Source organism: Brienomyrus brachyistius, chromosome 20 (genome assembly GCF_023856365.1).
Source record: "Brienomyrus brachyistius isolate T26 chromosome 20, BBRACH_0.4, whole genome shotgun sequence".
NCBI classification, from domain to species: Eukaryota; Metazoa; Chordata; class Actinopteri; order Osteoglossiformes; family Mormyridae; genus Brienomyrus; species Brienomyrus brachyistius.
This window is the reverse complement of record NC_064552.1, coordinates 6,711,337-6,737,485: the sequence shown is the minus strand read 5'-3', so window position 1 is coordinate 6,737,485 and position 26,149 is coordinate 6,711,337. Positions and strand designations below refer to the sequence as shown.

Genomic DNA, 26,149 nt, shown 5'->3' with positions numbered 1-26,149 from the left:
AGGTGTTTTTGGCTGCAGAACTGCCATTGACTGGATGTTTTTTTACGTTCATCGCACCATCTCTCTAAACTCTAGACACTATAATGTGCGAAAATCCCACGAGGGTGGCTGTTTCTGAGACATAGGGCACCAGCACATTCAAAGTCTTTCAGGTCTACTGTCTTATCCATTCGAATGCTTAGCTGAACAGCAAGGGAACCTCCTGACTCTGCCTGTCTGGTGTGTGCATTTATTTGCAGCCCTAACATTCACTGTATGGAGAAGCATGCTGTTTACATAAACAAGCAACTTTACTGAAGAGACTGGCCACTCAATGTACAAAGGGTATGACAGATACATTGTCAATAGATTAAAGCCTGTTTGTACAGTAAATCCAAGAAAAGTCAATACCTGAGATCATCGACATTGGCCACAGTTTTGGCTAAGATGCCTTTCTCTCGTCTCAGTTTCTTAATCTCCATCTTTAATAGTCTGATGTCTTCAATCCTTTGATTGTACTGGTTCTCCCCCTTGTTCAGCATGGACTGTTGAATCTTAATCTTCTCATACAAAAGCGCCAGTTCGTCATTGCGACGCACCAACTGTGTTCCCAGAACATCACGCTCGCTGATTACCTAAATAACAGCACAACGACAAAAAGTCTCAGTAACACATTCAATGCCACATGCATGTTCAGCTTTTTTTCAAGGGGAAACATGTATTTGTGTGCTGAGAAATGCAGTACACTTACATTTTTTCGTCATCCCATCTCCTATGCAATCTATGCTATTATGATAGTGGTACGTTCATTACAGAACAGAATACTGTATCTATGCGGTATAACAGAACACATGGGTTCATGTAGGATTGCTTCGATTGAGTAGGCAAACTGATACATGTGACACAGAAAGGTTAAGAGAGTGAAAATGCCAGGGCAGACAATCAAATCAAGAACACTTAGAATGAAAAAAAATAACTTTATCTGGTGCAACAAAAACTCAGGGACTGTGGGACTAGTGCTCTCCCTGTTTATAAAGTGTTCTAATTAAGTAAATACTTAAGTTGCAGACAAGGGAAATTCATCAAGTTGTTAATTGTGCTTCCATGATATAGTTAATAATTTCAGTTACTTTACTGTAAGCTGCATATTTGCGCATAAAGATGTGCAATATATATATTTTTTTATTAGCCATGTACAGAGAGATGTAAATACACCGTGGTGAAAAAGTTACTCTTCCATAGTTGTATTGTTTTACATACTGAGACATATCTAACCTTCATCGAGTCCTCAAAGTCCTAATGCTAGATAAATGGCAGCTTGTGTATGTGTCATAACACTCATACAGTTTTTCATCTTTCATTATTTATTCATCAAAAAAATCAGCCACTTCATTTTTTTGTTTTTCAAAACCGTTTGCTTTGGATTCATTTTTATCAAAATATAATTATTATGTGAAAAATGTTTCTGTTGGAATGTAACATTTAACATCAATAACAATGATTCAAATAGCTATATCAATAACAATTCTTTCAATAAAGGAGTTTTGTGTATGATTATGATGAATAATATAGTCATATTTTCTGCTTAAGCCGTGTCACATTTCTTCATCAATCACATGTAACGTTTTATGACTTTAAATTGAAATAACTTTATTCTAATACAATTGAAATGAAAATAGCATTATAGGATTACTAAATTGCTACCATTATTACGAAAATAATATCAAAATGCTATATATTTGTATTATAAGTTTGACAACCAGAACATTCTTAGCTGTCAATGTGGGATGCGTGTGAACTTGATTAAATTGGACTCAGTTGTATTTGGCAAAACAAATGCTGATAACAATATTGAACAATGCTGCTATTATTATTCTTGGCCATGCTTTCTATGACTGTATACCATTAAAATGTTAATGAATTCCTGGAAAGGTACCTATTTGTTTCCATATAAGGGATGAAAAGGATAGCTTGGGGTGAGGGCAGGATGATGTTCCAAGCAGCGAAGGGATTAAAGGGCAACATTTCTCTAAGCTTTTAATGAGACAACAGATCCAATCCGACAAACCCAACCGAACAGTCACTTCACGACGTGTGAAATATCTGAATGGTATTTCTACAGGTAAATACTATGCAACTGCACACAGTTTCTTATGAATTACAAAAAAATTATGGAGCCTCTTCAAATCTAATTAAGGGAATAAAAAAAACAATAACACTATATTAATAAATACATAATTATAGCTACATATGCATACACATATATCGGCATAAAATTAATTTCTTGTATGTTTATTTTGTATATGTATCGATATTATCAAGATTTTCTGAATGAAATTAAAGTTTACTTCCAGGTAACTTTGAGTACTGGCATCAGAATATCATAATGAGTGGCAATATTCACTGCTGAAATCTGCATTTATCTTGCCTTGCAAAATACTCTTGTGTTCGTTTTATACATACCTGTTGAGAATTAGGAATGTTCTCTTAAAAATTTATAACTAAGCGTAGGACTAAATCCTAAAAACCTGGTTACTTTCAAGAGGTTAGGAGCTGCTACCTCAAGCAAGAGACATGTTTGAGTTTAATGAGCTAAGGGCTGGACCAGACTCTGCCCTTTTATCATGTTGCGCACAGTGAGTTAGCTCAATGAAGTAGAAACCCATTCTTCTACCTGATCCAATTCCTTCTTCTGTCGGACCCTTTTAGCGTCAGCATCGGCTATGATCTTCAGCAGCTTTCTCTCCTCTGCCTCCTGGTTGTCAATGAACTGCTTTGACTCCTGGGCCAGCTGTTTCATCTTTGTAACTTCTGCCTGTAGTAGGAAAATACAGTTTATCCTAATGTGTATGTATATACAACATACAGCCCTCACAGACATTTTGTATTTTGCATCAAAAGATATTGACATAAATATCACTGAATGCAGCTGTAGGGAAAATAATTCTATGATTCGTCACCTTATTTTCAACATCTTTCTTCCTAAAAGACTGGTGGAAAAATGTCACGCAGAAAAGATTCAAAAGGCTAAATATCTTCATCTATATCCAGGTCAGGTACACGGAGTTGGCCTCACTCCCAGAATGCCCTGAAATGTTCAAGCACTGCGATTATGTGATTGTATGTTGTCATTTTTTGCAAAATGAACTGTTGAATGCAATAGTTACTTGTAAACTACCCTTCTTTCTTCAATAAATGACATTGTTCTGATAATACATGGAAAAGCAAATATGCAGTTTAGTGATGGAACCATTGTCTGTCCAAAGTAAGCTTACCTCTAAAATGTACTCTTTATATCAATTCAACATAAATGTATCCCTACTCTAAGATATGTTTGCCTACAATCAGAGCGTACTTGAGTCTGATGAACAGCCAGCATGCACGAAATGCCAGAGATAAATGAAAGAACACAGATGTGTATCATATTCTACCTTAAACATTGACTCAGCACTTGCTGTAAATGCTAGTGACCTAGAAAGACTCTCTGCCGTAACCTTTGAATCTAAATTGTAAGGAAATATGGTTACAGTGTCACTCTTATTTCGAGTCAGTTATTTATTTATATTTTATGAGCCCAATAAACATTTTGAGACAGTAGATGAAGCATGTAATTGGATATCCTGAGAATCAATAGCGACGTGTTACTGTGCAATAATCAGCTGAGCCACTTTTGTGAGAGTTCAAAGGAACCAGTCAGATTCAACTCTTATTATCTTCAGCCATGTTTTTTTATGACCATATACCATTCATTAAAATGTTAATGAATTCCTGGAAAGGTACCTATTTGTTTCTTTATAAAGCATGAAAAGGATAGCTGGGGGTGAGGGCAGAAGGATGATCTGAACAGCAAGGGGATTAGAGTGCAATGTTTCTATAAGCCTTTAAAGAGGCAACAAATCCATCTGAACTAATCCAACTGAACAAATCCAACCAAACAAATCCAACCAAACAAATCCAACCTCTACTCACTATACGAAGTGAAAACTGCATTACATTGGGTTGCATTCTACAGGTTTCTCATTTTGGGGAACTGAACTCATTATGCTACACAATGACATGGAACTGCTCCTAATTGACGGAATTACAGCATGAACTGAGTTCTGGGGAGAACTCAAGTGTCTAAGATGGATAGTTGTGCAAGAACATCATTTTGATAGAACTGCTTAAATAAGAGGAATAAATGAAACATATTTATTGCAACAAATATACTCAGTGACCCGCTTATTAGATACATCTGCTTGCTTGGGCAAATAGCCAAGAGGTCAAGCAGTACGCTTACTGTTCCACTAAGCATTTGCATGGCTAAGATGTCTGGTATATCCAGAATCTTAGCACTAGCAATCCTCCTGGGATTTTCATGCACTAGCACGTCTATAGTTAAGATAAAATGAAGAGCACAAGGTCTGAAATGTGATTTTTAAAAGGTTTATCTGAAGACATTTGAGTTTGAAGTGGTGCTGAGGGCGAAAGTGGGTCCTGCCTGGTACTAGCTAAATGTTCCTAATGAAGAAATTTACATAATACAAACAATAATAAAAAAAAATAAGGTTTGCAAAAATCAGCAATTGCAATTTATGAGTAATTTATGGATTAAAATGACTAACTGAAATTACAAGAAAATCAAAATGTGTAAAAAAAAACACCTTAACAAAAGATTGTAGTGTTAACTGGACGAAGATGCCAACCACAAGGTTGATTTGTTGTATACATCTAGAAGCTGGATTCTTGTTTGAGTCTGACAATGAGTGTTTTTCCTAAACATAAATGCTTGATGTGATTACCACATATATTCTCAACAATTTGTTCTGATTAAATTAAATTACAGCAAAGGGGTGCAATTATAAGAGAATAAATGGAAATTATAGACCAATGCTTTTAGTGTTATTTTGATTTACAGAAAATGCCTACACACATACACACACACACACACACACACACACATATGGGGGGGGGGGGGTGGGATCTCAGTCCCCCAACCCTGAAGCTGTGAAGCAACAATGCTACCCACTGAGTCACCATATTACCAACAAGAGAATATGTAAAAATAAATCCAAATTTGTAAATAAATATTTCTCAGTGATTACGCTTAATTTTCCTTTCTTGAAATGGGTAACAGTCAATATGCTATGGACTTGTGTGGCAATGACTCGGATTAATCAAGAACAGCCTGATATGAAATGTTTGAAGCTGCCATCTGAAAGTTTTTGTAAGATACTAAAGCATTTGGACAGAATATAGACTAAAATTAGACCAAAAAGAATCATAAAAGATGATAGGACAGCTTTTTGTCAGATGAGTCAATAAATCTATACTTGTCACCATTAACTGACGGCATTATTGACGTGCTGTCATAAATGTAATATACTGACACCCTGTAAATACTACGGAAGTATACAGACCCTAGATGGCATACTAATTTTAAAAGGAGTCAAATTTAAAGTCCTGTCTAGTTTAACAAACTTCACAAAGCAGAAGATTTAGTACGCTTAAATCAGTGACTGTGAAAACTGACATATCTGTTACATAAATTAAAAGTAATCTTTTAGATATCATATAACGATATATACAATAAAGATATCTCACAGGACAAAACTTTTGATTTAGCACTAAAAGTACACTGGAAATTTTGAGACGAGGAAAAAAGTGGGACACATCAGGATCAGGAGCAAAGGAAGGGCAGAATTTGTCTAAGCTCAGCTGAGCTTAACGTGAGTAAGAGAAAAAAAAAAGAATAGAACTGGCATCCAAATATCCAATGAAAACAACGAAAATCTAGAAATATTTCATGTGCAAAATATATACCCTAAATATAAACAAAATATCCTCTTATTACCACAAACTGTAGTTTGGTGTGCATTGAATCAGAGATGACCAATCTCAGAACTAACTATACAGAATTTACAATACATAGAGTTAAACATACTACACATCAATTACATTTACTATGCCACATGTAGCCTTCACCAGGTACTGAACCTGCACACAACATATGGGCTTTTCTCAGTGAAATGTGTTTGTTTTTCTTGCTACCATAAATAACATACTCTTAATTACATGCTACTTTACATAAAACTTTATTTTGTGCAACGTAAATAATACATGTTTCATGGATTGAGAAAGATGGTTTGGGGCTCCATCCTGAGTTATTCCCTGCCTTGTGCCTGTAGCTTCTGGGCCCCCCAACTGTGCATAGGACAAGTGGGTATAGGAAGGGGGAGATGGATGGATGGATGGATGTATGGATGGATCTTCAGGTACTAAATATATGTTTTATTGTTATTTGAGAAATATAAACCTCAGTTATATAAACAGAATGGGAAATGGATGGATGGATGGATGGATGGATGGATGGATGGATGGATGGATGGATGGATGGATGGATGGATGGACAGAAAAATGCATTTATGATTTTGTCACATTTGAATCATGTGATCATGCTGTATCAAAGGTAATTTTTAAAACAATAAATCAATACAACGTCTAGAATTACTTCCATCATCCAGTATACAGAGCTGATCCCTAGGCTCCCTCCTTGCTTGGTTTAAAACATCCCACTCATTTAATTACGATGCCCTTAAATACCAAAATGTGTCACAATAGTTCTAAACACTCTGTCTTGCAAGTTTCCTCATTAACCTAATTTACAGCAAGTTTTTACTCCAGTTGTGTCATTAATTTTTTCTTTTCTTGAGAACTATAATTGTAACTCTTCTGCATTATGTTTAAAGATTATATATAAGTTACAGCTAGCTAATCTTGCCCTAACTTCTCCTTTCCTCTCCCCCCTTTCCTTTCCCCTCAGTGGTTGAACCAGCTATCCGTGAAGATCAGGGCTGCACTGTCTGATTCCTCAAAATCCATCTGTTCAGATCCCACCAAATGGTTTACCAGGCCCAGATCTCTTGGACTTGCTTTATTGATTTGCTGGCTGCTGGCCACAATATGAATGAGAATATTTTTTTAATGCTCTCGGCATGGTGATGTACATTCTTAAACCAAAGATAAGTCCAGAAATTACAATACAGAACAATGACAGTTTGTAGTCTGACACACTGACAGCTGGGTGAATTGCAAAAAGCTGCACAATTATAAAATGCATTACACTATGTTAATCATTAAAGGGCAAATTAACTGCAAATGTATTTTGTTTTATTTCAAATTTAGATGGACTGTAGATAGTATTGCTTAAAATTGGGAATTGAAAAAATAAAACTTGCAATTAAGGATGCAACAAGAAAGTTATGCATGAATACTAAATCATTCGCAAACTCACAGACTATGATAGTTTTGTGGCATTGACACATTGAATTAACTAAATGAATTTGAGCCCAAACTAATTTCAGATATGAAATTGAAATGCAATGGTATTATACAGGACATATATCTTAGTCAAATATACAGAAGAATAATGCACGAAAATAAATTTGCATAATTTAAGATTTTACTTAAATTACTGATATTGGTACATTAAAGCTGTTTGATTTGGTTGAGCTAGCCTGCCTGTTAATCTACTGAAGAGTAATTTAATCAATGATTTTGCAGTGTGTCTGTAGATATAGATAAATGGATCAATCCTCCCCAAAATAAGATTTTTTTCCTTCACATATCTCATATTGTAATAAACATTCAACACTGACACACTACAGTAATTCATTGTATACTACATAGTTTATAAATGTACTTACACCTATATAGTGTTATATATAAATATTTTGTGTACTACTGTATATATAAATATTTTGTAAGTCGTACCCTCAGTAACAGTTTTTGATAATTTGCCAGCATATGCTTATGAGGTAGATAAAGGCCGTATTCGCCTATACTTCTGGTCCTTTAGAAGTGTGACTTTTCTTTGCTCTTGTGCGAATAGCCAAATCTCTCTCTGCACATGCCTGTGTGTCTATCACTGCTGCCTGTAATCTCACACAGGGCCAGACGAATGGTCGCTTTTCAGAGATCACTGCATGCTGAGCATATCTTGTACTTTGTTGTTGCTGAGAAAGCAAGGCTCGAACATAAACAGTCAAAGTGATTCTCGTAGATTGCAATGGAACTCAGCGGAAATTAACTTTAATTTTCCTTTCATTATTTTAGTAATCTACACAGGACTATAGGGTAACAACAAAGCATGTCATGATTTAATGGTCAACTCGTTACAGCATCATTTAATTCACACTCATTACTAAAGTACATTAAAAAGCAATGTGCAATGCCATTCTTAGAAGATCCAAAGCCCCAAATATAGTCTGTGATTGAGGAGATTGCAAGCTTAGTGGACTCTGTGACTTTCAGTGCAAAGAGCGATGCCTCTTTTCCTATGACAAAATAAGGCCATTGCGTTTGACAATGAAGCAGGCCTACCTTGAGTGCTTCGTTTTCTTTTTCCACTCGCTGGAATTCAGTGTGTTCTCGTATAAGAGCGGATTCCTTTCCAGCGATCTCCTCTTTCAACTGATCCATCTGATGATTCATGGTCTTCAGTTTCTGCTTCATTTCAATGATCTCATCCTTTATCAGAAATGATCCGATTATCAATATTAATATCAATGATAAAAGTAAAAGTATAAATTGTATATAAAGCATGTTTTTTGTATATACACATTTTTTTTTTCAAAAATGCAGAGCAATAAAGGAAAAACTTCAAAACTATGAATTTCCTTCCGTCCTTTTCCTGAAACCACTTGTTCTATACAAGGTCGTGGGGGGTCCAGAGCCTGTCCCGGAGGCTACGGGCACAAAGCAGGAAACAACCCAGGATGGGGTGCCAACCCATCACAGAACTGTGAATTTATACGACTAAAATGTTTTTGTTTTTGACTAACAATATCCTGCAAAAAACCGAAGGAAACCTTTGAGCGATATAACCATGAGATAATCTTTAGAGTGGAGCTTTCCACCTTTCTTATCAAAATCTAACCCAATAAAATGGCACTTACCAAACAGAAGATGTAATTTCCATATTAATGAGATTGTTTACTAACAGAAAATGATCTACCGGAGCTTAATGATCCAAGGGGCGAAAAGGTTGCATTATTTAACACCTACGAGTGCCAAAACAAACTGGCTGGTACCAACAGACTCGTTAAGAGTGAAGTGTACCTGGGCTTCCAGGAGGGTCTTGCTGTAGAGGTTCTTGTCGGACCGCACTGCTTCATAGAGGTTCTGTTGCTGTTTTAGCTTTGTTTCAGCTTCAGCTATCTTTTTCTTGTAGTCAAAGATCTGCATTTCTCTTACTTTAATGTCTTCCATGTTTTGTAGAACCTGCCAAGTAGAAAAAGAAGTAACTGTTTATTATTATGATTATTTTATTAGCATTCGTGCCAATTATTATCTAATACGGGCTCATCACACATGTTCAAAAACAGTTACAAGATTGTATATAATTAATTTATTAATCAACTGCATAGGGATGTGCTTTTAGTTAATGAATGCAACTCCATTTGATGTATCACTCATCAAACAAGAAAGAGCCATCTGGGTAAATGAAATGTATTATTATAGTACTATGATTCAGTTCATTTAATGAAGATGAGATATGAATCAGAAAGTAGATTCTGTGTTGTCTTATTGAAACTGACTATGAAAACATTTTAAAATGTGAAATATAAATATCCAAGTACATTTATAACTTCCACATTTATAACTGTCTTTTTATTTTTATTCATCCATTCGTCAGGCTAAAGAATTCAATAAACCGAAAGCAATAAATCATTATAACAGATAAATGCTTAGAAACTAGGTAATTCATTCTTAGGTTTAATAAAGATGGGAATTAGCATTTTAAAGCTAAATGACAATTACAATGAATGCATAGCTAATATGTTAAGTGCAACAATGAACATTACAGATAAAATTGATCATTTCAACAAAGCTCCATAGTTAAGATATTACCAAAGACCAAGAAAAGGGCTGTTTACAAAAGGGCTCTATAGAGAAAGTGCCACTATTACACATTCAGTTTTAACTTGGCGTTCAAGGGCTAGTAATAAAAATGAAGTAATATTCCCGCCAAAGTAAAGGTACATTAGAAAAGTAGCTGTACTGGTGCAAAAAATACATTCTGTATTTTAATAATGGCAAAAAGTTAGGAATAATCTTCACAAATTTTGGAAATAAAACCAAGATTCAGATTTGAACCAGGCCAAGATCGGAGCTTGATCTAACACTTTCCCCGCTAACTTAACAAGTATTGCATTTTGACGGCCATAGATAATATGGCTGTCTGATTCATACTTAAATCTCATGGGGCGTAAATATGGTGTTTGTCATTTGATTGATTAGTACATAGCTTAATGGGAAATGAATATCATCAGGTGCAACAGTAGCCAAAAAGATATCACACAGGTACTTTAGTTGGTATAGTCATGTCTTACACGACCTTTCTACCTTGCCTTTTGCGTGAGATCACTAGCTTCATTAATGTAGCGGTCTCGGTCTTTCTCCAGCTGGTAGATGATCTTCCGTTGTTTCTGAGCTTCCTCCCTGTAGTTCACAATCTCCTGGTTGAGATTCTTCTTTGACTGCTCGTGGACCTTCACCAGACTTAGCTGCTTCTCAGTAGCATTAGCAGCCTTGATCATATTCTGAGCAGGAAAAAGCAGGGCTTTCAGTGGGAGAAGCCATCACTAATGTAGATACATATGTCAAGAGTGGAGTACAGCTGCGCTGCACATTGAACGGAAACTACACGCCAAAAATGTAGCTGGTAATTTAACTGGTAATATAATTATTCCCTCGGGAGAATTTTATGCTATGATGTGATCACGTAACATGATATGCATATTTCATGTGTCAAATATGCATGTGTCACAGTGATACATTAGTTATGTATTGCTTAGCAGGTATATCTCATTAGAATGAATATTTCAGAAAAAAAATAATTTTTATGTACCTTGTTCAGGATATCTCTTTCTCTCACCAACTCATCCATGGCTTTCTTGTCAATTTCCAGCTGTTTTTTAGCAGATTCCATTTCTAACAATGATGATAATGCCACATTTTCAGAACACTACAGTATTTCACTGAAACCATACTAATAACGTTGTACTACTTCATATAGACGCCAATATATCATATAACTTATAACAAACCTGAGATACCAAAACAAAGAACGAGGCCAATTTCCATGTCTAGACTAATAATAAACCAGTGATCGTTCTGAAAGAAACCCACAAGAACATGGCAACAAATATATTGTAAGGCGGGTAAACTGTAACTTCGGAGCATGATGAATAGTCAAAGACCCAGATGTCACCTAACATCGTTTCAGTTACTCAGCTTATGCTGCTTTTGGCACTACTTAGTACAACACATTATGGTTTCCAGTCACTTTCTTGAATCATTAGCATTGCTATTAGCATTAATAATCAGTCACATAATAGCATGCCTTTATTTTGCGTGTACGTTCAGGGACTCTTAATGAGGCCATAAGGTCAGTAATGATACTAGTGTCTGACTTTCTTTTTCCTTGACACAGAATTAAATTTCATGTAAACAAGATTCTCCAACATGGCAGAGACAGGTATGAAGGAAATGCTTTTACAAGGCATGAAGCCCCTTGCCTTTTTCCAACCCAGTCATCTGGTTTTTAAGCGTCTCTCGCTGTTGCTCTATGTCCAGTTTCTGCTCTTCCGCCTGTCGCACTCTCCTCTGGAGGGCTTCCCTCATCTTCATTAGTTTGGATATCTCCTGACGCATCTCATTTACCTCCCCCTCTTTCATCTAGTAGAAAAAAAACAGGCAGTCATTTTACTGGACCCAAAAAACTGTCTAAGATTATTCTGTCCAAAGCCTTTACAGAAACACCTTTGAATTCTCAAAAGATTAGTCAAACAAAAAGATTAGAGTTATTTTTTCCTTTCCTTCAAAGAGCTCTGACTGAGATCAGTATATGGTGTTTTACATATATGACAACACATGAAAATGATTCTGTGCAGGTCTCAAAGTGCTGCATTAGATAAAAACCAAGCTGTTGTCTGAAATGATAATGAAAAGAGCAAATATGGAGTGAGCGTGCTAAGGAGCAAAAGCAAAGTTAAAGGTAGCACATTGCATTTCCCCTTTTATCACTTCAAGAGAGAAGTCGCGCTGGAGATTTATGTACCTTGCATTTATGAGCATGATGGCTTTTTCTACATAAAATACATCCACAGTGACAAAAATGACTGTACCACCAGCATCCAGCCTTTTAAATAACTTATAAACAGACTGCATTACCTGCTCTACCTGCCATATCACCACTCAAGTAGCACATTTAAATAAGTGACTGATAACGGTCTTTTAACAGATACAGAATACTTTGCTTAGATATCATGTAGTGTAATACATTTAAAAATATAAATTATATATATATATATATTCTCTAGTTATGCATGCAAAAAATAAAACAGGGGAAACAAATTATGTTACATAGTGTATTTGATGACTTATGTATATCACTAGTGTCCCCTTGTGGATAGATTTAAAACTGCATACACTTAGTCTCCCAAAATTACCAGCAGCCCAATCATGCATTTCAAAATATACATGAGATGCATATATTAACATTTTGCAACAAGTGTCGCCATATATTATACCACTTCTGTCCTTAATTTTCTTTAAATTGCACTAAAGAAGTGGTTGCTTAGATACCAGAGAGAATTCTAATTACAGATAATTGCAGGATCAGTTTCAAAAGTATCTCAAAGGTGATTCTTTAAAGAAAGACTGGAGAAAGGTTTTTTAACATAAAGGTGTGAATAAACGTGTTGTTTTCATGGATGTTTGTAGTTAATGTTTCCTTGTCATTAACTTTGTTATCCACCTTTAAACCAAAATGTATGTAGCTCTGAAAACATTACATTTTAGATACATCCTATATGCATTAATTGCATGCAAGTTTTTCAGCCACAGGAAAGCACGATATCGGAAAAATGTTCTTAATTCAAAATCTCTCTGCCAACAAAATATTCACGGCATACATCATTCATCCGAAATGGCTTTAAAGATTAAAGGTGCTCTAACACCAACCCTTTTTCCCCGAGAATTACATTATATAAGTAAGACCTTTGTCATTTTGTGATTTGACAACTTATACCTGCCAGGATTTAATAAAAGTGTGAAAGAAAGTGTCCTCTGAACTTCTGCTGTAAGTGCTCAGTCTCGTTCTTCAAATACGGACTCGGAAGCTACCTTCAGATCTGATGCCCTTTGCTGGTTCTCCAGGGACAGCTGTTCCATACTCAGAGCATTCTGCTCGTTCTCTTGCTGGAGCTTTCCATTTCTTATGTGCAGTTGCTCAAGTTCCTTTGCAGCTCTCTCATTGAGAATCTGTAAGGTCATAAGCACGGGTGTAATTCCAGATGAAAACACCACGCAGAACAGCTCTGTTTACTGTAAGCTATCGGGATCCTCCCAGCAAACCAACAGAGATGGAAAGCTCATGTCCAGAAAGCAGAAACCCAGACCAAAATTATGCTTCAACCAACCAGTTGAGTATGAAGAGTCACAGTCACAGGGTGCTCAACTGGTTGGTTGAAACAAAACCTTGGTCTGGATTTGTAATTTCTGGACCTGGACTTTCTGCCTCTGCAAGCCACATCAGACTTAATGGGCAAGCAGTTGTGCGCCTGTGTGTCAATGAGTGTTCATTGATTGTATGCACATGTCTGCATGTCCTTAGGAGTTTTACAGTGCAATCTGGGATGTTAACCAAGCATTTAACAGAACAATGATCCAATAATTACTATTGAACTGTTTTTTACTATCCTACAATACCATATTTCAACAGTTAACTGTCCAAATACAAAGCATTACAAGGCATGCTAAATACAGAGTGACACTGGTGACTGTACTGCTGTATCTATGGCAAGGCCAGTAGCTGGTGTGGCCAGTTATTTTAGTATCAGTACAAAATAATCTCAGTGGGATTGATCTTAGGATGGCATCCAAGCCAGCCCACCTTCTGCTCTCGCAGCTGTTGCTCAAGCCTCTGCTGCTCGTCTTTGCTGCGATGGATCTGCAGATTCAGCGCTCTGATGTCCGCCTGCCTGGCATCCAGGTCAGCGTGCAGCTGTGCAACTTCCTTCTCTAACTTCTCTTTCCTGCGGCTCTCGCGGGAACACTCGTTCTGGCACACTTGGATGTCCTGCTGAAGCTGCAGCCACAAGATAGAGGAGCGGACAATGAGACGCTCAAATCAGAATTCAAAGAGCATGCTAGAACACAATCAATTTCACCATGAGCTATTTAGTAAACACGGCATGAATCATTTATTTTTCACGCGACGGGCAGCGAGCCCATGTTTTATCAGAGCCGACAGGGCCAGATCTGGACCTCCGTGGGGTATGTGGCTGGTGGATGGTGGACAAGTGAAACCAAGACAATTTTTTTTACGTAAAGCCATTTCTATTCCATTAAAAATATTACCATATGTGTGTGTGTGTGTGTGTGTGTGTGTGTGTGTGTGTGTGTGTGTGTATATATATATATATATATATATGTGTGTGTGTGTGGCTGGCAGCCAATAAAATCAGACCAAAATGGATTGTGTTTAGCCAGTGATATTCAGGCTCTATTTTACATGAGGAACAAAACTTTAGAAACAACAATAATAAAAAATATATACAATTCATCTGAGAGTTTAAATTTCCACACTCCAGCAATCCACCGTTGAAAAGTAAAACCTAATAAAATGTCTTTTTAGTAAAGAAATTGATGTAATAGGGTGTCGTGAGCAATTTATACTAAGCAAAATATATATATTTATATATATATACTGCATTTATGATTCAACAGCATGGCAGATTTTATCCACACCCAGGTTTGTTCCCAGTGTACAAGGTGTATTTCAACTTAAATCATGCAAGAATGCAGACAAAACAACATGTGGTACCATAAAATACACTACACTTAACAATATCGGTGTCATAAATTTAACGTGTAAAGGTTTAAATGGGAGCTTTTCTCATTTCAACTAACTGTAATAGGTGAGCTGATGTGATCCGTTGTTCGTTATCTACACAATTATGTGTTTCTCTAATAATATTACTCTTTCTCTTTCATACATTGTAAAACAGCTCAAATTGTCAGAAGTGCGATATTAATTTGATTACTTAAAATGAATTAACGTGGTGATTAAGGGTGATGGATCAATATATGCACAAATGCCTCCCATGCAGGAATTTGACAACACTGATACTGTGCCCTCACTGCTGCAGAATTCCTCAAGAATACCTGTGATATGGTTTCCAAGGCCTTCTCTTTCGAGATTTCCATCTCTTCTTGATTGATGGTGGCCTTGGTGAGATTCTCCCGTAAATTCACCACTTCCGCAAGGAGTTCATCCCTCTCCTTGGTGAGATCATCTTTGATTTTCAGCAAATCATTCATACTGAGAAAAAAAAAAAAAAATACAGAGAGCAATAAAGCTGGTCTTTCTATTCATTTCAATAAGACTTTCAATATCATGCGGCTGAAGTCCATTGGTCTATTTTTTTTTTAAATAACATCGAAGGTGACAAAGCATAAGCACTGGGGAACTGGTGCAGATGGCTAACAATATAATATCTCTACTCATATTTAGAGGATCAAATGCGATTTACATAGCCTATGAACTGTATACTTCAGCACGCTGGCACAAAAGAGAACGACTCACCTGTGCTCCTGACCTGTGGAGGAACCTTCTCCTTTTTGCACAATTTTTGTCAAGTTGGTGACATCATTCTTTAAATTCTGAATGGTTTCGTCTGCAATTAGTTCCTTCTTGTGAGTGGCATCCAGCATTTCCCACGCTTTCTCTAGTTCCTAAAACCGGAAAATATTTTGAGAGCACACTTTTCAATATTTGACTGGCTGAGAAAAGAAAAGTTTATTTTATCTGTCCATCTAATGCAGCACCATGCTGTAGGTCCCAGGGAGCATACCTGTTTCAGGGAATTTATGGTGCTTTGATCTTCTTGGGATAACTTTAGTGCTGCGTTGATTTTGACAGAGTTGGATGCTATTTCTGCATTTAACTCCTTGCATTTTGTCATGAGTCTCTTCTCATTTTCATGGGACTTTTTTAAGGCCTTGGTCAGTTTTTCATATTCAATGCGAAATTTTTCTAGATGCTTGTCTCTAGCAAGTTCATTAAGAACCTCCTGGGACTCCTTTTCTAGCTTCTCAATGGAGTTTTCTTCCTTTAAACAAAAAGTCAAAACTGGTATTAACATTTCATCTCATTTTTTTTTTCTTTTTAGCCTGGGGTGAGTGACAACAATTTCAAAACATACATTTTGTGTTTTGATTACAATAAGCCGCTCAGGGTTAGTAAAGTGTTGAGTGTGAGTCAAATGGGGCATCTAACCAAAAAATTGCAAGCCAATTGTACTCTGATATTTCTGCAAATGGAACACCTCACTAGAGGGTGTGTTAAGTGCAGGAATTATAAAGACAGCTGAAAGGGAACTCCAGTACAACTGAACCCTGTTACCTTTGTTGAATGCATGTCTATCATTACCCACCTAAGTCAGATATTCCATTACTATTGTAGTAACACGCTTGATTATTATTTTAAAAGGGAAACAGACAGATTTTAACATTCAATTCATAGTCTCAAATGTCTGGAAGAGGTTCATGGTACGGATTCTTAAACACGACAGAGTAAATAAATGAGGTCAGAATGAAAGAGACATTAACAATTCTCTTTTGTTCATGTCATTAATTGTGATCTAGTTACCTTGGTACTTTGTGTTAGTCTTGTGATATAAGTGAGTAACAAATACTACTGCACCATTACAACACAGTAGGTACATTGTCTACTAACAAAGAGCACAGGCGTTTCAGATGCAATGCAAATGTTAGGCTACTATGAGTTATTGTTCCTCCATGATAATCAAGGGTATATATTAAAGGTGTTGAAGCAGCAGGCCAAGCTTGCTCAGGGGGACACATTATAAAAGCATAGTGTGCAAAAATGCATCCAGACCACTGGGTTAGTGTGAACTGTGTGCAAGGATCAGATTGAGTTGTTTTCGTACTGGGTATTGCCAACTTCAGTGCCATATTTTTTTAAAAAGGCATTCCTGTTTTCAGGGCCAGTGTAATTCTCAGCGAAGGAGCTGGTACACCGCATATTTTGGCTGTGTAGCGTTAACGTGTGGCCAACCTCTTATCAATCAAAAAGGGACTTATCAACAACAAGCTCGTAACCACGTCATGTCAGATGCATTTTTTTTTTAAATTTTGTAATTCCTTTATACTGCTTGGACAAGTACGTCAATGCAGTGGAAAAACCTAAGATCGTGTGCAGTGGGACAATGTCATAAATAAGATTTAAGAAGGCTGTTTCCTGACAAAACAATAGGAATATGCATATACAAAAGGTTTTTTTAGGTTACTGATACAGTAAGGGGAGCCATGAAAGATCCCTTTCCCATAAAAACTGCTATAAAATAGTAATTAACACAATATCTAAGTTAATAAACGGCTGAAACGATATATTTTTACCTTTACTATTATGAAATATCTAAATCAGGCAGTAGTTAACTAGCTGGCTAAGTAATTGACCCATCCACCTGAAGACGTGAAAAGCCTACCTCCGTCATATTTAGTGGGCTCTTGTCCTTGACGTTTATTGAAAGTCGATGAAAAATAATGTGATGTAATGAGAAATCCTTAATGATTTATAAAATCTTATGTAAATATTCTTATGTCACAACTGTTCATTAGCGCGTGGATCAGGGACTTCGGCAACTATGTGCGTCCTTGTTTCCAGGAGACCACGCAAGTTCACGGAATGACGTGATGACGTAATTTGAGTCGAGCGTTCCCTTTTAATCTTTCCACCCCAAGAACGGAGACGTTCCTAGTGACGGATGCGTGGCGAAAAATGTAGTGAAGAGTTGCCTAGATAACGTGATACTCCGGCCTTATTTAGAAGCAGGCCATCAATTTTATGATCAGTAGTAAAGTAGACTTAACTGAACGAGTAACTCGCGGACGTTGTAAAGTAAAAACTGCATGTCTTTTCAAAGCACTGCGTTGAAGAATTAAAGACGGCAGTGCATATTGCCATAGAGAGTAATTTACTGATTATATTGATGCTGTTTGGTATTATAATAACAATAATTATTATTATTGTTGTTATTTATTTATGTTGTTGTTATGGGCTTGCAGTCCATTGTTATTATATTACAATGCCTTTTAAACACAACACATCTAAATATTGGCCTGCAGGGTTTGCTGTATAATGCTGCCTATATATACATATATGCATATTAATAGGTAAAGGATTACAGAAAAGTCCAGTAGGGTAGGCTGGGCGAGACAATGAAATATCAGAATAGAAGTGAACGTTTTTTTTTTATTTTTTATTTTTTACACTAGATGGCACCTTAACACAGGTTAGCTAATGAATAAATACTTAATTCAAATAATTATATTCTGCGGCTGGTATGTCACGTTCTGTTTATTAATTTATGTCGGTGTTTGATAAGAACAGCCAGTAAAAGCGGGAACTCAGTACTTCAACCAAAATCACTTTCACATTTCCGCTATTAATTACTTCTTTAGTCTTTGAGAATAGGCTATTTTAAAAACACAAATGTAAGTAATTACCGAAGTGTTCCAATTACAAAGAACGTGCATCCGTAATGCTAAATTCGAAATATTTTTTATTTGTTGTGCGTCTGTGCTTTAACTTATGTTTACGGAATTGGCTGCAGTTATATTTACATAACATACATGATCGCCCGGGGAAAGAGTGGTGACTAGCGTTTGGTGTGAAATGCACCCTGTAAAAGGCGGTTTGGGGGCTCATCGATGTGGGCTAGACACTGCTTAGCTTAGCTAGTTAATAAGTAACGAAAACAGCCGAGTAGTACTAAACAAATGAGTATACTGTGTATCACGTTGAATAACAAGTCATTGCATGGTTAATATGGGTGTAAGTACTCAGTGATGTTTTATCTTTGTCAGAGTGGTCTGCCTGGCTTAGAATGCTGAAAAATGAGCTGAGGGAGGTGCTTACCTATACTTATTCATGCGAACAGTTCATTGACCTGCTGCTGATGTTTTTTTTTTTCTCCCTTCCGCCCCCCCACTCCAAAAACCGGTGTCTTCTGGGTGACGTTTGTACTAAAAATGGTTCATTAAAACGTTTTTTTTTTTAGTTCTTCTGCTTCTTCCCAGAGATTCTGTATGTAGCTCTTTGTACGGTGTTTCACCGTGAGCTGAACAAAACTGAATGAGCAAGATTTCAGTAAAGCATTAAGATCTGGACTGAACAGCCGGCCTTTCTCAGAGCAGGCATGGGGAATAGCGTCTCAAGCGTCCCGTCTTTGCAAAGAGGACATCACAGCAGATTTCAAAGATTTCCAAACTCTTACAAAGGTAAGTAAATCTACAAACTTTACTACCTCGACAATGGCAGGTCTTTGTCAAATGAGTTGGTATTTGGAACTACAAATGCACTAATAATTACAAATAAATAAATGGTTGCAATATATTTAATTGGTTGTAGAATATATTTTTGTAATGTATATTGTCCTTCCTTTGTGCGCCACAATGTTATATTATTCTCTTGGAAATACTGTAACGTGGACATAAATAGAGTATTATATAAGGAGTTCATTCCGTCTGCTGATTACGCAATACACACGTAAATTAATTGATAAAACGCGTGTTTACGTAGCAATGAAAGTCATACTGATGCGCTGCTTGTGAAGTATACGGCTCCAAACCCTGTGAATGTTAGATTTTAATCAAAGCTCGTTTTGAGTGGTAATACACTGACATGGCAGCCATGCTACTTGGGAAAGTGTGGTGCTGAAGGACAGCGCCGGAGAGTAGAGAGTAAAGTTTGTCTCATTATAAGTTAAATTTTAATCTTTTTTACTTTTATTTTTTTCATCAAGTTAAGAAAGCTGTGGAATTTTTATTCAGTGTAACAGGCAACTTTGCTTTGACTCGAATAAGAGAAAAAGAAAGTGAAGAAGACCGCAGTGCTAACGTTAACGCGAGAGGCGGTCACGTGATGCGTCATTCGCGTCAAACTAAGTGGGAGCGAAGGAGACCATGAATATCACAGCTACAGGTACAATCCCTGAGGCTGTGACAAAAAATAGTGACTGTATTTATGTGACGCATATATCACCGCGCTGATCATAGATGACAAGTGCTTTTAAACTTGCATATGAATCTGAATTAAGTGAATTATAAATGTAGCCCCATAAGCTAACAGTAACATATGCAAGATAAAGTGACATTGAGAAAAGTAAATGAATACAAAACGTTTCAACTAGTACTAGAGTGCTGCAGGTGCCCTTGATAAGCAACAGATTAATCATTCATGTTTGGATTTTTATAGTGGAAAAAAAAATCCTCTTCTTTCTCGCACGCATACAAAATACAGCTGCACATGAATGTTTGTAAAAGAAACTCGGAAGAACTATGAAATGATTCCACGCCAGAGTAAAGGTGGGGGTGACACCGGATCAGTGGGTAGCACTGTGGCCTCAACACCTGGCCCTGTGTGTGTGTTCTCTGGTTTTCTCCAGTAGTCCAAATAAGTGCAGCTGTCACCAGTGATGACCTGGCAACCCATTCAGGGTACCTTCTGCCCTGTATATTTTTGGACGGATTCCAGGTTCCCTGTGACTGGATAAGTGGCTACGGACACATGGATGGATGGATGGATGGATGGAAAATGTATTAAAGAATTACCACGATTATTATTATAAATAAGAAAATAATGGAACATAATAAATCTGAAGTGTTTATTAGTTGCCTCTGGCTTTGACAATATCCACCAGACTGTGTTGAGGGGAAATTTGTCATCCTAAGCCATTCATGGTAGTTTTATTTTTTTATTTCCTTCTTTTTTTTTCATGTGGACATTGGGTCTGTTTGGAGAAGAGAGAAGGAATGGTGTTAGGTGTGGGCGTTTGGAATTCAGGGGCCAGGGAATTAGCACAGAAAAGCAATTTATAGTGTAAATTTGTGTAGCCTCATTTGCAGAGTACATCAGCATGCAAATGGGGGAAGAAACAGGCCCAGAGCAAATTGCTATGCACTCTCATCATGCAGAAAGCGGGGTCATTCCAGAGCAGAGGATAATCCTACCAGTAATGAGAGACAGGTTCTTGCACCCGAAGTACTCTGCTGCCACAAGCCATTCTTTTCTTCAGTCATATATAATAGGATAAGTATATTTACAAAGTGCTTAATTCCCTTACAGAATTTGTAAGGTTACTTCAGTCCTGTATTAAACGATGTCACAGTAATAAGGTGACAGTTAGGCATTAGAGAGAGAGAGAATTAGACGCAGTGCAGTTTTTTTGCAGTTTGCGGTTATCGAACTGCACTTTAAAAAAGACAGTGCTTTGAAACCTTGATGCACATGAAAAATGGAATGGTTGTACCACCTGGCGCTTGTAAACAACACATAAAAATAGAGAACCGGAGGGAAAAAAGCTTTTTTTTTTGTGGCGAACACCATTTGCAATCAATCTGCCACTTTGTGGGAGTGTGCTACAGGATGTACCACATTGACCGGAGTAATGTTTTCATTTTGGCTGGTATCTGGCAGCAGTGTCGTGTGCTGGTGTCTCAGAACATTGGTTGGCAACATTTGGGCAGACGGATAGATGGACATCGTCTGATAAAATTGTAATCCCAGTGTTACAACATACTGCGCTCCTGTACTTTTTAGAGGCAGAAATGCCTAATTTTGGCAACATTCTAAAGGGTATACCAGATCATTTATATTCCTTTTAAGCAAGTTATCTGGAATAACTGATTCTTAATGAACAGGTCTGGAGATCCTAAATAGCTATTACCTTCAGCTGAATGTATAGAGTGCAATCAATTGCTGTTACCTCTGAGACTGATGTTTTCGTTAAACAAGTCTTATTCAGGGAGTTTGGTTCTAGCAGGAAGAGAATGAAAACACAAATGGATTATTTGCTTTGTTCGAATCAATGAACAAATAATACACTGTTTGAATAAAATAACCTGTGCCCACGAAAGATGTTTGTTAGTGAATTGGCTGAAACTGAAAGATCGCAAATGCATATTGCGTGTGTGTTTAAAGTTTATTGTGAGTGTGGCCAAGTAAAATATACACAATGGCTTTGATACTCGTAGATACATTAGCAATCGTATCAGATTATACTCTAGAAGACACAGGGGTAGGACAGTTTATATTTTTTTAAGTTAAATTTATATTTGATGTTTAACTTTACATTTGAAGATTTAAGCTGGCATGTGACAGAGATAGTTCAGGAAAATGAGTGTTGAAATAGGCTTAACACATTACTGTTTGTGGCGTTTTTTGTCAACTGTCAAAATTACCAGTGAAGGCCTAACGCTTCATATGTAATTACGTAAAATATATAGGTTAAGGTTGGGTAGGGATTGTCATTTTGGGATTAGAGTTTTCCCCATAGAAATGAATGGAGAGTCCCCACAAAGATATTATTACAAAGCTGTGTGCGTGTGTGTGTTTTTTTTACTCTTATATGAACTGACTACATCGCTGCTACGAGACGTCATCGTTTTCAGTCCTGTAATATTCAGACTTTAAAAGGAGAGCATTCTGAGTGCATCCAAATAGAGTTTTTCTTCTGCTGTCGCAAATTATAGTCAGTCCCTGCAGAACGCAGTTGCATTACTACCCTTATACGACTTCCTAATCTAGTGCCCACAAACACAATTTCATTTTCTTTCAATAAAAAGAACAGGTATAAGCGTAGCCGGGCACTTTTTATAGTGCTCTGTGTGAAACCTATAAAGCATGTTACATCTGCAGCCTGTTCACAATCATGTGAACGTGTAAAAGACGGATATGAGCAGAAGTCCAGAGGAATTGCATATTAATCCAAAGGAGGTACCTTAGCCTATTCAGCCATGTTTCCTTGACAACAGAGTGTGACATGTAAACTGTTTCCATGGCAATTATTCCTGAGTGCTATCAGCAGGAGATAATAATAGAAGGGAGACAGAAATGTGTGATCCGGCAGAACTGTTAAAGGAACATACGTGTTTTTGTAATATTCATTATAGGTCTTTGCTTTAGTTAGTTTTTCTTTGGGTTGATCTTTGTTTTCTGGCCTCTGTCAAAGATTTCAAACAAGAATGTTCCATTGATTGTATTTATTTATTCCACCAGGCTCCAAGAGTTTGGCTCTTATAAAGGGTTTGCTGTACTTATGATGTCAGAGGTACATTGTTTGCCAAGGCAGATATGTTGATGAAACTGTGTCATGATGATCTATGTAACCAGTGTGAATGCAGTTTTCTGTGCTGGGATGGCTTTAATATGTGCTTCTATCACAGTCAGCCCTGCAATATACTTGCCTTAGAGTCCCGAATATCAATTCAAATTCCAGACTTCAAGAAAGTCATGCACTTTTCTTAACTGAAGATTCTCACTTGGCTAACATGGTTGATGTGAGTATATATATGGCAACAAAAAAAAAAAGATTTCCTTCACATTCTCTTCGCCCGATACATTCTGTAAATGAGTTGGAACAACTGGCAATGTAAATTTAAAATAAGAATGTGGATTCTGTGCCAGAAATGAACACAGACTAGAGGAGAGATTACCATGGAGCTGGGCTCACACCCATGACGATCTGTGGGCAGAAATGCCACAACGCTACAGCTGTCCCTTGAATCTTGAGTCACGCCCGAACTGAGGTCTTCTCAACTCCGTGAGGAGACGACGGAATACAAATTGCGTAATGGGTACAAAATGTTACTGAAGTGTGCACACCAGGCATACAAAAGAGGCATTCAAGCCAATCTACATGTGCTTCTCATAAAACATAATCTACCTGCAGAATTTGTAAGCAAGTTAATTATAAAATAAGTGCAACTGATCAGCTCTTTTTTTCAATGTGCTGTGTATACAACGGTGTTGTACAAGTTCTTCGTTAAAATACAAAATATAATTTATGGCTTATAAAACCATATCATTTGGTGAGTGCTAAAGCATACACACATTTTACCAAAAAATTGTGGAAGCTTGCAGAAAACTACACCTTGCAATTAATTTTAACCTCCATGCTTTCATCCTTTAATTTCCTGATCACCATTCTCCTAAGTCAGTATGCATGTGTTTAATAAATGATGCATGCATTGAATAGATAAAGAGCAATACATTAATTGTCACTATTTCATAAAGCACAAGTTCCAGTATTTTTGACTGAATCACACTCCAGAGAAAATGCAATGGAAATCTGAAGGCAAGGCAAAACCAGCTGTACGTGAACTGTTAGAGAATGGAAACCATGTTAAACTTCGATTCTTTCGCTTTGACGTTCTCAATGTTATGTAAAGCTGCAAGACTTGGACAGAAACCAGGAATGAATAAGCATGTGGATACAGGGTGTGCTGATGAGAAAGGCTTTGTGGAGATCCTTCCCCAGAGAGATCGCGTCATTGTTCTGTGAGCATGTTCTGTACATTGTGGCACATGAATGTGCGGTTAGCCTGGCCCACAGTACAAGCCATTCTGCAAAGCAGTACCCAGTGGGATATAATATTCTCGTTTCTGCTCCATTTCTGGTTGTTTCATACCCACATGAACGGACAACAGCTTATTGTTTTGGGGACTTTACAGCTGATATAAATTGCTTTCTAATTGGATATTTAATTAAGAGATCAGATTGACATGGTCAAGTGTCAACTTTTGTAACTCCCTATAATGTAAGAAAACATATTCATTTACCAACACGTTTCTTTTCAAAAGTTGTTTCAAACGCTGTATGGTTTGAAATTTGTAAGGTAAACGTTTTGCACAAGGTTCAAGCAGAGGTGGAGATTTCAGGTCCAGAGAGTACAAATCCAGACCAAGATTTTGTTTCAACCAAGCAGTTGAGTATGAAGAGTCACAGTCACAGAGTACTCAAGTGGTTGGTTGAAACAAAATCTTGGTCTGGATCGGTACTCTCTGGACCTAAAATGTTTGCAAAAGTGGCGCAAAGTCAGTTTTTTCCGCCGTCAAAATAGAGCCCTTAGTCAGCAAAGTATTGAACTATTATGCAGAGGTGCAATTTATGAAGCCATATACCATAACATATGAGTTACGTAACATCCATCTATCCATCCATTTTCCAAACTGCTTATCCTACTGGGTTGCGGGGGGTCCGGAGCCCATCCCAGAAGCAATGGGCACGAGGCAGGGAACAACCCAGGATGGGGGGCCAGCCCATCGCAGGGCAGACTCACACACCATTCACTCACACATGCACACCTATGGGCAATTTAGTAACTCAAATTAGCCTCAGCATGTTTTTGGACTGTGGGGGGAAACTGGAGGAAACCCACGACGACATGAGGAGAACATGCAAACTCCGCACAGATGTAACCCAGGCGGCGACTCGAACCCGGGTCCTAGAGGTGTGAGGCAACAGTGCTAACCACTGCACCACCATGCCGCCCCCTACTTGAATAACATCTACAGTATAAAGCAAACATTGACCTACAACCCACAATGAAGATCATGCCTTGTAGTTGTGTGGAATGGAAATCCATTTTTTCTCTTGTACAATAACCATCCATCCATCCATTTTCCAAACCGCTTATCCTATTGGGTCGCGGGGGGTCCGGAGCCTATCCCGGAATCAATGGGCACGAGGCAGGGAACAACCCAGGATGGGGGGCCAGCCCATCGCAGGGCACACTCACACACCATTCACTCACACATGCACACCTATGGGCAATTCAGCAACTCCAATTAGCCTCAGCATGTTTTTGGACTGTGGGGGGAAACCGGAGTACCCGGAGGAAACCCCACGACGACACGGGGAGAACATGCAAACCCCGCACACATGGGACCCAGGCGGAGACTCGAACCCGGGTCCCAGAGGTGTGAGGCGACAGTGCTAACCACTGCACCACCATGCCGCCCCGTACAATAACCAATCATAATAAAATTAAAAAAAGGAAACAACACTTTCCACTATTTTCTTCACCTTTAAGTGACAATAAAGCAGTAGCATTTATATTGACAACTCCAATTCTCTACCACTTAGGAAGGGTGGAAGTGTTTGCTTGCCTTTTTAAATAGTGTATAGATATACATACATCATGTGTTTAAAATCTATGCTCCACACAGCAAAATATTTTTGGTACCCCTAGAATGTGATATTTGTTAATGTATATGAATATATAACAAAACACACGCAAACATACACACACACAC

At 37.5% G+C, this 26,149-nt stretch overlaps 2 protein-coding genes across 5 annotated transcripts in view; one reads left to right on the top strand and one right to left on the bottom strand.

Annotated features, from left to right (window-relative positions):
• Window positions 1-17,710, bottom strand: part of cfap58 (cilia and flagella associated protein 58) — a 39,387-nt gene extending 21,677 nt beyond the window's left edge. For all 3 annotated transcript variants that reach the window (XM_048987201.1, XM_048987202.1, XM_048987203.1), the window contains exons 1-13: window positions 17,538-17,710; window positions 15,882-16,139; window positions 15,614-15,762; window positions 15,193-15,349; window positions 13,919-14,113; window positions 13,150-13,287; window positions 11,541-11,700; window positions 10,871-10,953; window positions 10,371-10,562; window positions 9,079-9,240; window positions 8,341-8,487; window positions 2,654-2,794; window positions 391-614 (exon numbers count right to left, since the gene is read on the bottom strand). In XM_048987201.1, coding sequence (XP_048843158.1) covers window positions 391-614; window positions 2,654-2,794; window positions 8,341-8,487; window positions 9,079-9,240; window positions 10,371-10,562; window positions 10,871-10,953; window positions 11,541-11,700; window positions 13,150-13,287; window positions 13,919-14,113; window positions 15,193-15,349; window positions 15,614-15,762; window positions 15,882-16,139; window positions 17,538-17,546 — 2,015 coding nt within the window. In that variant the 5' untranslated portion in view covers window positions 17,547-17,710. The remainder of the gene's footprint in view (window positions 1-390; window positions 615-2,653; window positions 2,795-8,340; window positions 8,488-9,078; window positions 9,241-10,370; window positions 10,563-10,870; window positions 10,954-11,540; window positions 11,701-13,149; window positions 13,288-13,918; window positions 14,114-15,192; window positions 15,350-15,613; window positions 15,763-15,881; window positions 16,140-17,537) is intronic.
• Window positions 17,711-19,126: 1,416 nt separating this feature from the next.
• The window catches only part of neurl1aa (neuralized E3 ubiquitin protein ligase 1Aa), a 57,315-nt gene continuing 50,292 nt past the window's right edge, over window positions 19,127-26,149 (top strand). For both annotated transcript variants that reach the window (XM_048987204.1, XM_048987206.1), the window contains exon 1: window positions 19,127-19,332. In XM_048987204.1, the coding sequence (XP_048843161.1) occupies window positions 19,251-19,332 (82 nt within the window). In that variant the 5' untranslated portion in view covers window positions 19,127-19,250. The remainder of the gene's footprint in view (window positions 19,333-26,149) is intronic.